General features: G+C 28.6%; 1 protein-coding gene across 1 annotated transcript; it reads left to right on the forward strand.

The window, feature by feature from the left end:
* The first annotated feature begins 4,870 nt into the window (after window positions 1-4,870).
* LOC136091791 (zinc finger BED domain-containing protein 4-like) lies at window positions 4,871-5,905 on the forward strand. The gene has a single exon (XM_065819503.1). The coding sequence runs from the start codon at window positions 4,871-4,873 to the stop codon at window positions 5,903-5,905; it is 1,035 nt and encodes a 344-aa protein (XP_065675575.1).
* The last annotated feature ends 7,704 nt before the right edge of the window (window positions 5,906-13,609 follow it).

Genomic DNA, 13,609 nt, shown 5'->3' on the forward strand with positions numbered 1-13,609 from the left:
ATATTTTATCAACTCTCAAAGAATGCTTTGGGCGCCCCTGCATGTAAATATTACCATTCTTTATCACCACAATTAGAGTAATGTAATAAAGTGTTTTTTTTTTATCTTAAGAATATTGGACTAAAGTCAATATTTTTGTAAGTATTAAGCATTATAAAAAAAAACATGTATTATAAAAAAACATGTATCATAAATAAAAAAATAATCATTAAATATAAAAAAAAACACATGTATTAAGATAAAGTTTATACATCAAACCAACTATGTTGTCTATAAAGTAGGGGTTGCAACTGATATTTCAGCTTCAGCTTTAAACTCATCAGCTTCAGATTAAAGCTGAAGGCAATCAAGTCAATTTAATCAGCTTGATAGCTGATAGTAAAATGGAATAACACTCCATAATTATAATATATAAAAGAAACATGTAGGAAATTATTCAATGAAAATCTAAAATAGTGACACAATTTAAACATACATGTAAAAAAATTTAATAAAATTTGCCAAAAGTTGTTGCTGTTTATAAAAGTTCTTGTCAGAGCCTAAGCCGAGCACTCAAAATTTGTTTGAAAAGTGGTACTTAAAAACCTAATTCCATTTTTGATTATCTACATAATTCTTTGGTAGAAATCAAAGTTCTTGCAAAAGATGGTTTTATCAATGAAAATGTTGAGTGCAAAATCAATCTTGCTGTTATTATATGTGATGTCCCAGCTAGAGCATTTGTTAAGTGTATTAAAGACACAATGGTTATAACTGATGTGAGCGTTGTGTTCAAGGAGAGTGGTGTGGCAAGATAATACTCCCACATATTTCATCAGTTTTAAGGACTGCTTCGAATTTTTTTCATAAAAAGCATTTTGAACATCTTAGGGGTGTGTTAAATTGAATTAAATGTGTGTTTATTTGTAAGTTTAATTGAATTAAATTTTCACATGGTGACGAAGTTTCCTTTAGACTTTATGCGTCTAGTATGCTTAGAAATAATGCGAAGATTCGTCAACTTAGGGTTAAATGGAACAAATGTTGTAAATTGTCTCAGATTACAGTCAATACTTTATTTGCCCGGTTGTTCCAGATACGTCGTTACATTCTAAGCAATTTTTCCAATAAGCCGAGGTCTTTATTAGACATTAAAAAATGAAAAGCAACCGAACTTAGACTTTTTCTAATATGCACTGGGCCAGTTGTTTTAAAGGGGTTGATTGAGCCAAAATTCTATTCAAACTTTTTAGATTTCAGTTGCAGTTCTAATTTTATTATGTCTTATTTTTATGAAAAGATATTTTGATTTTGTCAGTTACTAACTCATTTTGTGCAGTCATTTGGTGAACTTTATAGTAAGGATCTAACAGTTTACAACGTCCATTCTTTAACACATATAGAAGATGATGCAGTTAAATTTAAAGTGCTTGAAAAGTGTCCCTCATTTAAGTATGATTTTTTTTTGTCGGTTAAAAAAGCTTGTTCAAAGTCCGCAGGGTCGCATAAATAAACGCGTACAAGAAGATACACAGAAGTTAAGTATTCCTCATTTTGATGGGTTAGTAACCATTGCATTGAGACATTGTTTACAATTTAAAAATTATCAAGGTTTAGAATGTTTTATTTCAGCTAATAAAGGTGATAATTGTTTTGAAATTGCAACAAGGCTAGTCTCCCCCACACCTGCCAAAGGGAGTGAGGCGTCCGGCTAATTTAGGGGCTCATTATGCATTTTTAGGGACCCTTTTGCAAATGTAATTGGTTTTTTTAGTTAATTTACCAATATCTTTCGGAAAAATTTTTAAGAATTTTGGGGCCTTTATGACAGTTTTTTTTTTTTGGGAGGGGGGGGGGAAATGGGCTTGGATCTGAAGTCTGAAGTCTCTTGCCTATTGCAGTGAAAACTACTTTCTTTAAAATATTTTTTTAAATAAAAAAACAAACAGAGGTAGATTGTTTAAATCTGTTATGATATTCAAATGATTATCACATACTGACTGAATTACCTTTTAGGCATAATTTTATAAATTATTAAACTAAAAACAAATTAAATAAAATAATAAATGACATAAAACATTTCGTAAAACGTATAATGAAAAGAGTGATAAAATAATGAAATGGAGAAAGTGATTGTAAACAATTTTATTAAATATTGATTTTTTTTCACCAATAATTGTCGCAATTAATTGTTGGCCACTGGTCAATAACTTATTGACAATAAAAAAACAATTTTTAACTATTTATTAAAATTAGTAAATCAAAACTTGTTTAGTATAGTAATTAAAATTTAATTTCAGGAATCATAATCTGGCTTAAATTTTTTTTTCAAAAAAATTCAAGTTAGTTTATGATTCCTCATTAAAATCATTTATTAATGATGTTTTTTGCGGTACTTTTTTTGCAAGACTTGCAAAAAAAGTACCGCAAATAAGGATTTACTGGAGTTACATGAAAACACATTTATAAAAGATTTACTGGAGATAAAGGATTTACTGGAGATACATAAAAAAAACATTTACTGGAGATACATGAAAACACATTAATAAAACTTAAAAGAGATACATGAAAATTTATGAACTTAAAGGAGATACATGAAAACACATTAATAAAACTATTACATAAAAACACATTAATAAAACTTAAACACATAAATAAAACTTAAAATAAAAACACATTAATAAAACACAAAGGATTTACTGGAGAAACATGAAAACCCATTAATAAAACTTTTTAATGATAAATTCGATAAAATGGAAATTAAATTTAATAATATACAAGAAGAAAATAAAAATCTTAAAAATGAAATGAAGGAATTAAGAAAGGCAGTCGACTTTGTAAGTGAGAAGTATGTATCAACTCTAGCCGAATTGAAAGAACTGAATAAAAAACGCAATTCCAAATGTCGAACTAACAGATAAAAAAAAGTTTAATGACAAAAACAATGATGTGAAAGACAAGTTTTCCGAACTTGAAGATCGAAGTCGTAGGATAATCTTGGGTTTAATGGAGTCGAAGAAAGCGAGAACGAATCATTGGAAGACAGCGAGAGAAAAATTCAAGAAGTCTTAAAACCCAAGTTTGGTTTTACTAATGATTTAGAGATTGAAAGGGTGCATCGAACAAGAAGAAATGAAAAAGGAGTTAAAAAGAACAGAACCGTAATAGTAAAATTTCTTAATTACAAAGAAAGAAACGCAGTTTTTGAAAAATTTATCAAACTTAAACTTTGGAATGAAAAACTATATGTTAATGAAAATTTTAACCAAAGAACCACAGAAATTAGGAAAAAGTTGTTTAAAGAAGCAAAGGAATTAAGAGCCAAAGGTAAATTTGCTAAAGTTATTTACAACAAACTTATTACGCGCGATTTTTAAATGAATTTTTTATTTCTAGCTATTTTTAGCAATTTTGAATCGCTATCATTTAACTTTTTTCAATCTAACGACTTGGTGCTTGAAACTAATTCAGATCCGGATCTAAACTATTTTAGTGATGTAGGAGCTTTGCGAAACAATTGTTCCTACTTCTATAACAAAGAAATAAAAGAATTTCTTTCTCGGGATCATTTAAATGTTATCATTTTAACATCAGAAGTCTTAAAAAATACTTTGAAAATTTTTGCACTTTAATAGAGGAAACTTCAAATACATTTAGTATAATTTGCTTAACTGAAACGTGGTGTGAATTTGATGACGCTAAATCTAATTTAAATCTCCATATTCAAGGTTTTAATATGATCCCACTAGCACGTAAAGCAAATAAACGCGGAGGTGGTGTACTTTTTTATATAACGGAAAATTTGAGGTTTTTTATTAGGCCTGAGATGAGTATTTCTGATGACAATAAAGAAATTTTAACAATTGAACTTTTAACCAATAGTTCTAAAAACATACTTATAAGCTGCTGTTATCGCCCACCATCTGGCCATATTGAAAGTTTTAATGGATTTTTGTGTAATGATATTTTAAAAAATAGTTTTAAGGAAAAGAAACTAAATTATATAATCGGTGACGTAAATTTAAATTGTTTTGAATATCACGTTAATAACAACATTAAAAAGTTTTACGATGACTTATTCGAACATGGAGCAATTCCACTAATTAACAAACCTACTAGAGTAACCTCAACTTCAGCTACCTTAATTGACAACATTATAACAACCGATATTTTTAATGAAACTCTTAAAAAAGGTATAATAAAAAGTGACGTTTCCGACCACTTCCCTATTTTTTTTTCTCTATTAATATTGACAACAAATTAATACAACAACATTTTCACCAATGCAAATCGAGCATCGTTTAAGGATCAATTATCTTTAATAAATTGAAATCATTTAAACAGTTCATTTGAAGCTAATGAAGTATACAATACATTCTTTCAAATTTTCTATGAAATATATGATGTAAATTTTCCAAAACGTGAATTTATTATAACCAATAAAAGTTTAAAGTCACCATGGATCAATAAAGATCTTAGGAAATCCTCAAAAATAAAGCAAAAACTGTATATAAAGTAGTGAACGGAAACTTTCGGCTTTGGCCGAAACCGAAAACCGAAATTTCTGCTTCAATAATTTTTTACTTTTCCTGTTTCGGCCGAAATTTCGGTTCAAACCGCAACCGAAATGAACCGAAACTTTTATTAGATTTTTTTCAAGTTTAGATAACTTTTTTTTAAATTAGAGTGGGATCATGAAAATTTCCTAATTGTAATCGTTTGTTAGTAAATTAATTTTTAATTATAACAATTGTAGAAATTTTAATTGAAATCACGTGACATAATAGTTTTAAGTTACTATTCTCAAGTCATTCTTTAAATAAATTAACATTTAAGTGAAGCAACCAAAATCAATAATTTCATCAAAAGTTTCTCAGTGCTAAATTTTAAAATGGAAAATAATCGAAAGAAAAGCTATTTGTGGAATCATTTTACCGTAACAGCCAGTGATTCCAAATACGCAACTTGTAATATCTGCAATTTGAAAATATCTCGTGGATCGCACAATCCAAAACTTCAATCACTTAGCGGACTTTCATCACATTTAAGAAGTCGACACCCACATCTTACTCTAAAAAATCTCCTAACTGAAAAAGAAATACTTACAACTACCGGCAGTCCTAAAAATATACCAACTTCAGATCAACTTGAGCCTATTACAATTAAAAAAAGAACAATACTCTTATTCGACAACAGATCAAAACGGCAGAGGAGTGAAATGTTGCAATTTACAATGCCTGGCTGGGTTGACAATATCTCAAAAATTAATTCAAACTCCAAAGAAGGTCTGAAGTTTCATAGATCTATATTTGAAATGATTATCCTCGACTTACAGCCTTGGTCAATTGTAAATAATCCGGGATTTTTACGTCATCATGCTGTTTTTACACCACACTTTGACATTGGAAGTGAGAAATACTACCGTAGCATGCTCAATCCAGCCTATGAAAAGATTAAGCTTGCAACGAAAGTTATGCTTATCGAAAAAAATGCTGAAACTGTTTCCATCTCTCTGGACGCTTGGTCATCCGTTCATCATGAGTACTTAGGCATGATGGCACACTTCATTTCAGAAAAATGGGAGCGGATCAAATTTTGCCTGTCATGCTCCAAGTTTGATGAAAAACATACTGCTTCAAACATTTTTCAAAGACTTGAGAATGTTGTGAAAGAGTGGGAACTAAAGGACAAGATCACAGTCTGCTTAAGAGACAATGCTACAAATGTAAAAGCATCTTTCAAAGATCCACAGTGCGTTTACAAGTCTGCTGGGTGTCTAAATCATTCACTTCAACTAGTGATTAAAAAAGAACTTTTTTCACTCCAGAGTGCTGTAAACCTGATAGAAAAATGTCGAAAGCTTTGCACTCATGCTTCTTTTTCAAACTCCTTCTTTGCTGAGCTTTACAAACAACAAGAGGTTTAAATGAACAATTTTGACAGGCTCGGGCTCAAAAATGATGTCCCAACACGCTGGAATTCAACTTATTACATGCTTGAAAGAATTCTGTACTTAAAATCTGTAATTGCTACTACACTGCTAATCCGTCCTTCCTGCGGCATTGAGTTCACTGTACAGGATTGGAATCTGTGTGAAAAACTGGTAAACATATTAGCGATTTTTGAAGAAGCCACCAAGTTGCTTTCTGGAAAGGATGCTTGCATCAGTACATGCATTCCAATTGTGACAACTATTCTAAAGTCATTTGAAGTTCCCTCTGATGACGAAGAAGGAGAAGAATGGAGGCACGTTTTTTTGACTTGGAAACCATTGATCATTTTGCAATAGCAACACTTCTTGATCCCAGATTCAAGCACCACTTCTTTAGATCCCAAGAAGCCTTTCAAGCTACTAAAAAACAAGTTTTTTTGGAATTAGACAGTTACAATTTGAGCCAAAATGAAACTATACCTGTAATGAAAACTACGTCAATTGAGAACACTGGGTTATCTTCAATGATGTAAAATATTATTGCACAGTCACAAAGTACAAATTCCAAAAATCCAACTTCCAAATTGGCAAAGGAAGTTTTAAATGAGTACTTAGAAAGCCCAACATCTTCATTTTGTTTGGAGTTTTGGAAAGAGTATGAAGAAAAAACAACATTAAAAGCAAAGTTTGGTTTGGCAAAAGTAGCGAAGAGATTCCTTACACCTCCACCGACTTCCACCGAAGTTGAAAGATTGTTTTTAACTGCTGGAGACATTCTTTCAAATGAAAGAAACAGACTTTTGCCAGAAAACATGGAAAAAATTTTATTCTGTAGAGAAAATATTTCAATTATTAACTTTATTTATTGAAAAGTCTTGAGATTATAGTTTTTATCAAATTATATTATATGGTGACTGCTTAGATATATGTAAAACAGTTTTTTTTTGCTCATAAAAATAATAGTTTTTTTTATTCATGTAAAATTTTTTTTTTTGATTATAAAAGGTTCAGGGATTTTTAACATTCTTTTTTTAAATTTCGGCCGAAATTTCGGTTTCGTTTTCGGCCAAAATTTCGGTTTCGGTTTCGGCTACGGCTTCACTGAACCGAAATTTCGGTACTTTCGGTTTCGGCTCAAATTTCGGTTTCGGTCGATCACTAATATAAAGTACTTAAAAAAACCAATACCAGAAAATAAAATTATTTATAAAAATTACGCTAAAATGTTTGAAAGTCAAAGAAAAAAAATTTAAAAAAAGGATATTACTATGATTTACTAGAAAAATATAAACATTATTCAAAATGCACATGGCAAATTATAAGTCAAATTACTGGAAATAGTAAATTAAAATTATGCTCTGTGCCTAACACTATAAAAGTTGGTGGCGTATTTTTATATGAACCCAAACAAATAGCAAGAGAACTAAATAAATGTTGGCCCTAATTTAGCTAAACATTTTCCAAATATGATTAATCCAATAAATGATTACGTGTTTCCATTAATCTCTGGTTTAGATAAATTTGAAGTATCCTCTTCAAAATTTGAAAGTGCTTTTAAAATGCTTAAAACTAATAAAGCAGTTGGTCCTGATGATATAAATTGTAATATAGCCATAGATTCACACGATACCATAAAACATATTCTTTTTAAAGCTTTTAAATGTTCTATAGATAAAGGAATTTTCCCGATCAATTGAAAATAGCCAAAATAACGTCTATATTTAAAGGAGGTGAACCATCAAATGTCAGTAATTATCGACCAATATCTATCCACTCTGTTTTTTCAAAAATTTTAGAAAGAGTTTTGTTCAACCAAATATCTAATCATCTTGCTGTTAATAATATACTTTACATAAATCAACACGGTTTTAAAAGAAATAACTCTACTGAACATGCAATAATTCATCTTACTCGTAGTATAACTGATTCGAAAAGTCAGAGTTTACTTTAGGCGTCTTTAAAGACCTATCTAAGGCTTTCGACACAATTGACCATGAAATACTGTTTAAAAAACTTGAACATTATGGTATCACCGGTAATGCTTTAAAACTACTAAAAAGCTATTTAAAACATCGCAAACAATTTGTCTTTGTCGACGGATCTTCTTCACAAGATTATCTAAATATAGATTATCTAAATATAACCTGTGGAGTTCCACAGGGATCTAGACTAGGGCCCTTATTATTTCTAATTTATGTTAATGATCTCCATGAAGTCTCAAAATTAACAACTATAATGTTTGCTGATGATACAAACCTATTCCTATCGAATAATAACATTAATAAACTTTTTTATGATATGAATATTGAACTAACAAAAATATCTGATTGGTTTAAGTCAAATAAACTTTCACTCAACATTGATAAAACTAAATGGATTTTCTTTCATCCACGATTTAAAAAACATTACTTCCAAGTAACATGCCTCTTCTTCATATTAATAATATTTAAATAAAAAGAGTAATTTTCACAAATTTTCTAGGTATCATTGTAGATGAAAATCTATGATGGAAGAATCACATCGGACATTTAAGCAACAAAATTGCAAAAAGTATTGGAGTTTTATATAAAGCAAGAAGCGTTTTAAACAAACATTCATTAACTCAACTATATTACTCTTTTATACACTGTCATATTAATTATGCTAATATTGCATGGGGTAGTACCCATAAAAGTAAATTAAAGCCACTTTATTGTCAGCAGAAGCATATTGCACGTCTTATAAATTTCATTTTACTCACTCAACTCAATCGTTTTACTCACTCAAGGCCCCTCTTATTTAACATGAATGTTTTTAATATATATCAAGTAAATGTTTATAATATTCTTTGATTTATGTTTAAATGTAAAACCAACTCATCTCCAGCTTCCTTTTTAGATTTATATTCTTTAAAAGAAAAAAATAGATATTCTTTAAGAAATGATAGTTTTATTAAACAACCAAAATTACAAACAAACTTTGGTAAATTTTGCATTTCTTTTTGTGGAGCTTTTTTATGGAACCAAATAATTTTAAAAAATTTTGATTTTTCTCATGAATGGAATTATTATATGTTCAAAAGAAAACTAAAAAAAGTAATTTTCTCAATTGAAAATATATTTATATACTTTTAATTATACCCAGTTTTGTCATCACTCATTTATATTTTACTTTTATACAATATTGATTTAAAGTTTATATGAGAAACTATATTTAAACACCATTATTTGAATTTTGTTAAAAGTAGCGCTGACATTATTTGTACAGTAGTCATTTATTATTTACTTGTTTACTTTAATTTTTATTTTAATTCGTAATATTTGTAAATAATTTGTATTACGAACGGTATATACTTTTAATATTGAATTTAGTTTTATAATAAAAAAGATTTATAAAAAGATAAAAACAAAAAAAAAATGTATCTGCAAATATTGTATGTATGATACTTTTAGAAGTTAACCATCCTTTGACAGTGGTTTAGCATTTTTGTCGGTAGAAGCGTAAACGTAAACGCACCAACATTTGATAAATTCTTCTACACAATCTTTTGAAAAACTTTAACAAGAATCGGTGATCGTATAGATGCGAGTAAGATGCGAGAAGTATTTGTTTATCAAGAATATTATGATATTATTGTTTTCGCTTGAGTCATGCGGTTCAGAAGAATAGGTATTTTAATTCAAGCCATAAAGACCATAACAAAAGAAAAGTTTATTTTTGCTTTTTTTAAAATCTAAAATAAGTTCAAAGTTCTTCAACAGCGGTTCTCGGTGACAAGACCTGTATGGTCTTCTTTGAGTATCCGCTTTCTTTATCTTTATTCTTTATTTTTTTTTTTTTTTTTTATGACTTGTTTGAATGTAATTTTTCTTATTGATATATTTGTAAATATTGTATTAAATATTGTAATAAAGAACAAAAAAAAAAAAAAAGTACAGAAAGTAGTATGACTTATAATTGTTTGATTGACGGCTCTAGCTTACATTCTCGTCGTGTCTATCGATAAAAACGATTATTATTTAGTTTCAGCGACGGAATTAAAGTTTTTTAATCATTTACTAAAATCCAAGATGCAAATTCATAACTGGTTTAATTTAAAATATTTTTATTTAAAAAAATTATTTTTAGGTCGGGAGGGGAATTTAAACGCTCTTTTCACGGAAAAAATGCTCTGATGCATCTTGTAATGTGGTAAAATTTGTTTTTATATTACTTTGTTTTTTTAAAATCTTTTTCTAAATAGCATATAAAAATTTGATTCTATTTTTAGATTAAAGGGGCGGGTAGCACACACCCCGTTTCACTGAATCAATGTGTGTACCGCCGGTGTACTGTAGCAAAATAAATAAATTTATTTGTTTTAATAAAAAAATATATATTTTTAGGAAAGATTTTTTCATTTTAGGGTGCGTTGACACCCTTAAACCTACCCTAAGTCTCATATTTGGCATTGGTCTGGAAGCAAATAATGATTACTTCTAAAAAATAATATAAAAAATTAACTATTTTACCAAAAAAAAAAAACACTTTTGCAAATAAAATCTGCATTTATTGGCGGTGTAGTTATTGGTTTAGCGCTCCTCTAGCCTCCGTATACACCCTGTGGCTAGACACCAACATGAATTTGTTGCCCACTGTAATACCTGTCTTTTGATACTAAGTTTTAGGCATTTAAAATAGAATTGACAGATCTATATTAATTTTAGCTAAGAAAAATATATATTTGACCACAGTTACTTTGAAAAATCATATATCAAAATTCGGTATTTAAAACGTTTTAACTTTTTGTCAAATAGTTCGATTTTGATAATTTTTTAACTTTGAAAATACTGTAATTAAGCTCTTTTCAATGATATATAACAATTTGTCCTTTGATCGATTTAAAAATTTCATGTAACATATTTAATGTAACATGTAACATGTAACATATATAACAATTTTAATGATTTATCTGGTTAAGCAGATTAATCGCCCAACTTGATTAACAGAAAACTTAACCACTTTAGTTGATAATACTTTGACAACAGATATATATATATATATATATATATATATATATATATATATATATATATATATATATATATATATATATATATATATATATATATATATATATATATATATATATAATACTGCCATGCAAAAAGGCGTTATAAAATCAGATATATCAGATCATTTCCCCATTTTCCTAACAATTAACTCAATTTCATCACCTAATATAAATAAAAGCTATATAATAAGAAAACGTACTTTTAAAAGAAATAGTTTAGAAATGTTTAAGCATCAATTATCATTATTAAACTAAAAGCCTATAACCTACTTCAATGATGATATAAATGTAATCTATAACGAATTCTTTAATAGATTTTACCCGGTGTGCGATGCAAATTTTCCAGGCTCTGAAAAAAATTATAAAACCAAAAACCATAATTATTCCTTGGATTACCAAAAGACTTAGAAAATCTTCAAAAATTTAACAAATATAATATATAAAATACTTAAAAACAAAATTCATCCATCCAGGTTCGAAACGAGATTTGGATATATTTTCGCGTCACGGTAAGGAAGGAGGTGTGAACTTCCAGGTTAAATGCGCTTCCGCTCTGTGACAATTTGGTCTTCTTAGGGCACCTAAAATAACAAAAAAAAGAAAAAAAAAAGAATGAAATAGCAAATGCATTAAATAAATTCTTTACTGATATAGGAAAATGCATTTAATAAATTCTTTACTGATATCGGCAATAGGATTATTCTACTAATATTTCTTTTCATCATTTTTTAAAATCTACAATTAATTAATCTTTCCACCATGATTTATTGCTAGATTTTTAGATCAATTGAAGAGTTTGAAAGAGCCTTCAAATTTCTAAAAAGAAACAAAGCAGTCTGGCGCGGACGGAATAAACGGAAACATAATTATAGATTACTATTAAAACTTAAAAGATATTCTTTGTATAGCCTTAAAAGCATTTATGCAACATGGGATTTTTCCTGGTCAATTAAAAATTGCCAAAGTTATCCCGATTCACAAAGATGGTGAGAAATCAAATGTTAATAATTATCTTCCTTTTTCTATCCTCTCTATGTTTTCATAAACTTTAGAAAAAATTATATACGACAAGACATACATACCCCTTACTCCCATCAATGAATTTTTTGTTCACTTAGTTAGCGAATTTGACACTTTTAGACAAGTTCGTCGGCAAATTTAGAGTGTCAGTCGGCAAATGTAAACCAGTCATTTGGTAAATTTGAAAAATCAAGGCCTTTTTTTCTTTATTTAGTAAGCAAAACTTGTAATAGCGACCCCACCCTACGTGACATCTACTCGCGCTGGCCCTTTACAATATTAAAATACAATGAAGTTAATAAAATTACAATATTATAAGATGCTAAATAGAGAATTTTTAGAAATAGGCAAATTTGCATCTTCCAAGTTTCTGAAAATCATGTTACGTCAAAAACATAATTTAATGAATAAAAAAAAGTGAAAATGATTCAAACTTTTTCCTCATAGATCTTATATTTATGATCAAAATGCTTAAATCTTTATTTATTTTTACTTTCAGAAACCTTTCAGGTATATAGTGTTCATTACTCAAACAATTAAAATCTATAGTAGTTTAAAAACTTCACTTTTATTATAAAACAAGTGAACACAGTTACTATAATACTATAGATGACCACGCCGATGTCCGCTTGGTCTCTATAGAGACCATGCAGATATCCGCGGATAACTAAGCCAAACTTATATTGTTAATAAGCATAATGAACAGCCTATTTTAAAGCTCAAATTACTGGATGTAAAAGTATCCGACTATAAATTAAATTTTAACTTAAAAAAGTACTTAAAATATACCGCTATTTGAAATCATTTTATTTGACATAACGTGCAAAATAGTGTTGTAATAGTTCATTTGAAAGATAATACTTGATTGTATTAAATTATGCAATAAAAAAAGACGTTTTAAAATTAACAGTTATTTTATGCTTATTAGTAACACAAAAAATATTTTCAAATTAAAAAAAATTAAAAAAAAAAAAAAGATTTTTATTCCACAAGTTCGAAGCATACGGCATAATTATTATACAAAAATATATGCATTTTTTTAAAGCTGAACGTTTAAGCTACAAAATGGTATATAATAATGACATTTTTGAGAAAACTTTTACTTTTGTCCTGTCACGAAGAAAACTGTCCGTCGGAGTAAACTCGATAGGACGTTTTACTCCCGAGTAGATTGTCCTAAATTGGAGTAAGTACTTTCTAAATAAACATTTAAAACTACTTCACACCATTGAGTTGGATTTAGCGTTTACCATAGAATAGGTTGTTTTAAATGTATTATTTTATTCAGGAGCGGTTTAATCATGATTTTCGGATAACAAAAGTAATACTTCAAAACAATGTTTTGAATATACACTAGGGTGATTCATATTTGACGAATTTTTGAAAATCAAGTTAGTCTTACCTGGAATGGTTGACCACCATTATAAAATTAGTTTTAAGCCCAAAAAATTTAATTTCACGTGGCTTCAGAGGTCCCCGCCAATCAAATTTGTGTATAAAAACATAGCAAACTTCAGGGGTCTGGCAGGGACCTTTAAAATCAACACGGAAAGCCAACTTTTCTTCTATATGGTATATTTTGGACTACTTATTTATAATAGGGTAGGACCAACAAGTTATGCGGTGGTATTTATTCCACATGATGT

This window comes from Hydra vulgaris, chromosome 15, assembly GCF_038396675.1.
Source record: "Hydra vulgaris chromosome 15, alternate assembly HydraT2T_AEP".
NCBI lineage: Eukaryota > Metazoa > Cnidaria > Hydrozoa > Anthoathecata > Hydridae > Hydra > Hydra vulgaris.

Bases quoted from the DNA above. Each gene is read 5' to 3' on its own strand.
- LOC136091791 (XM_065819503.1), top strand. From the start codon at position 4,871: ATGGAAAATAATCGAAAGAAAAGCTATTTGTGGAATCATTTTACCGTA.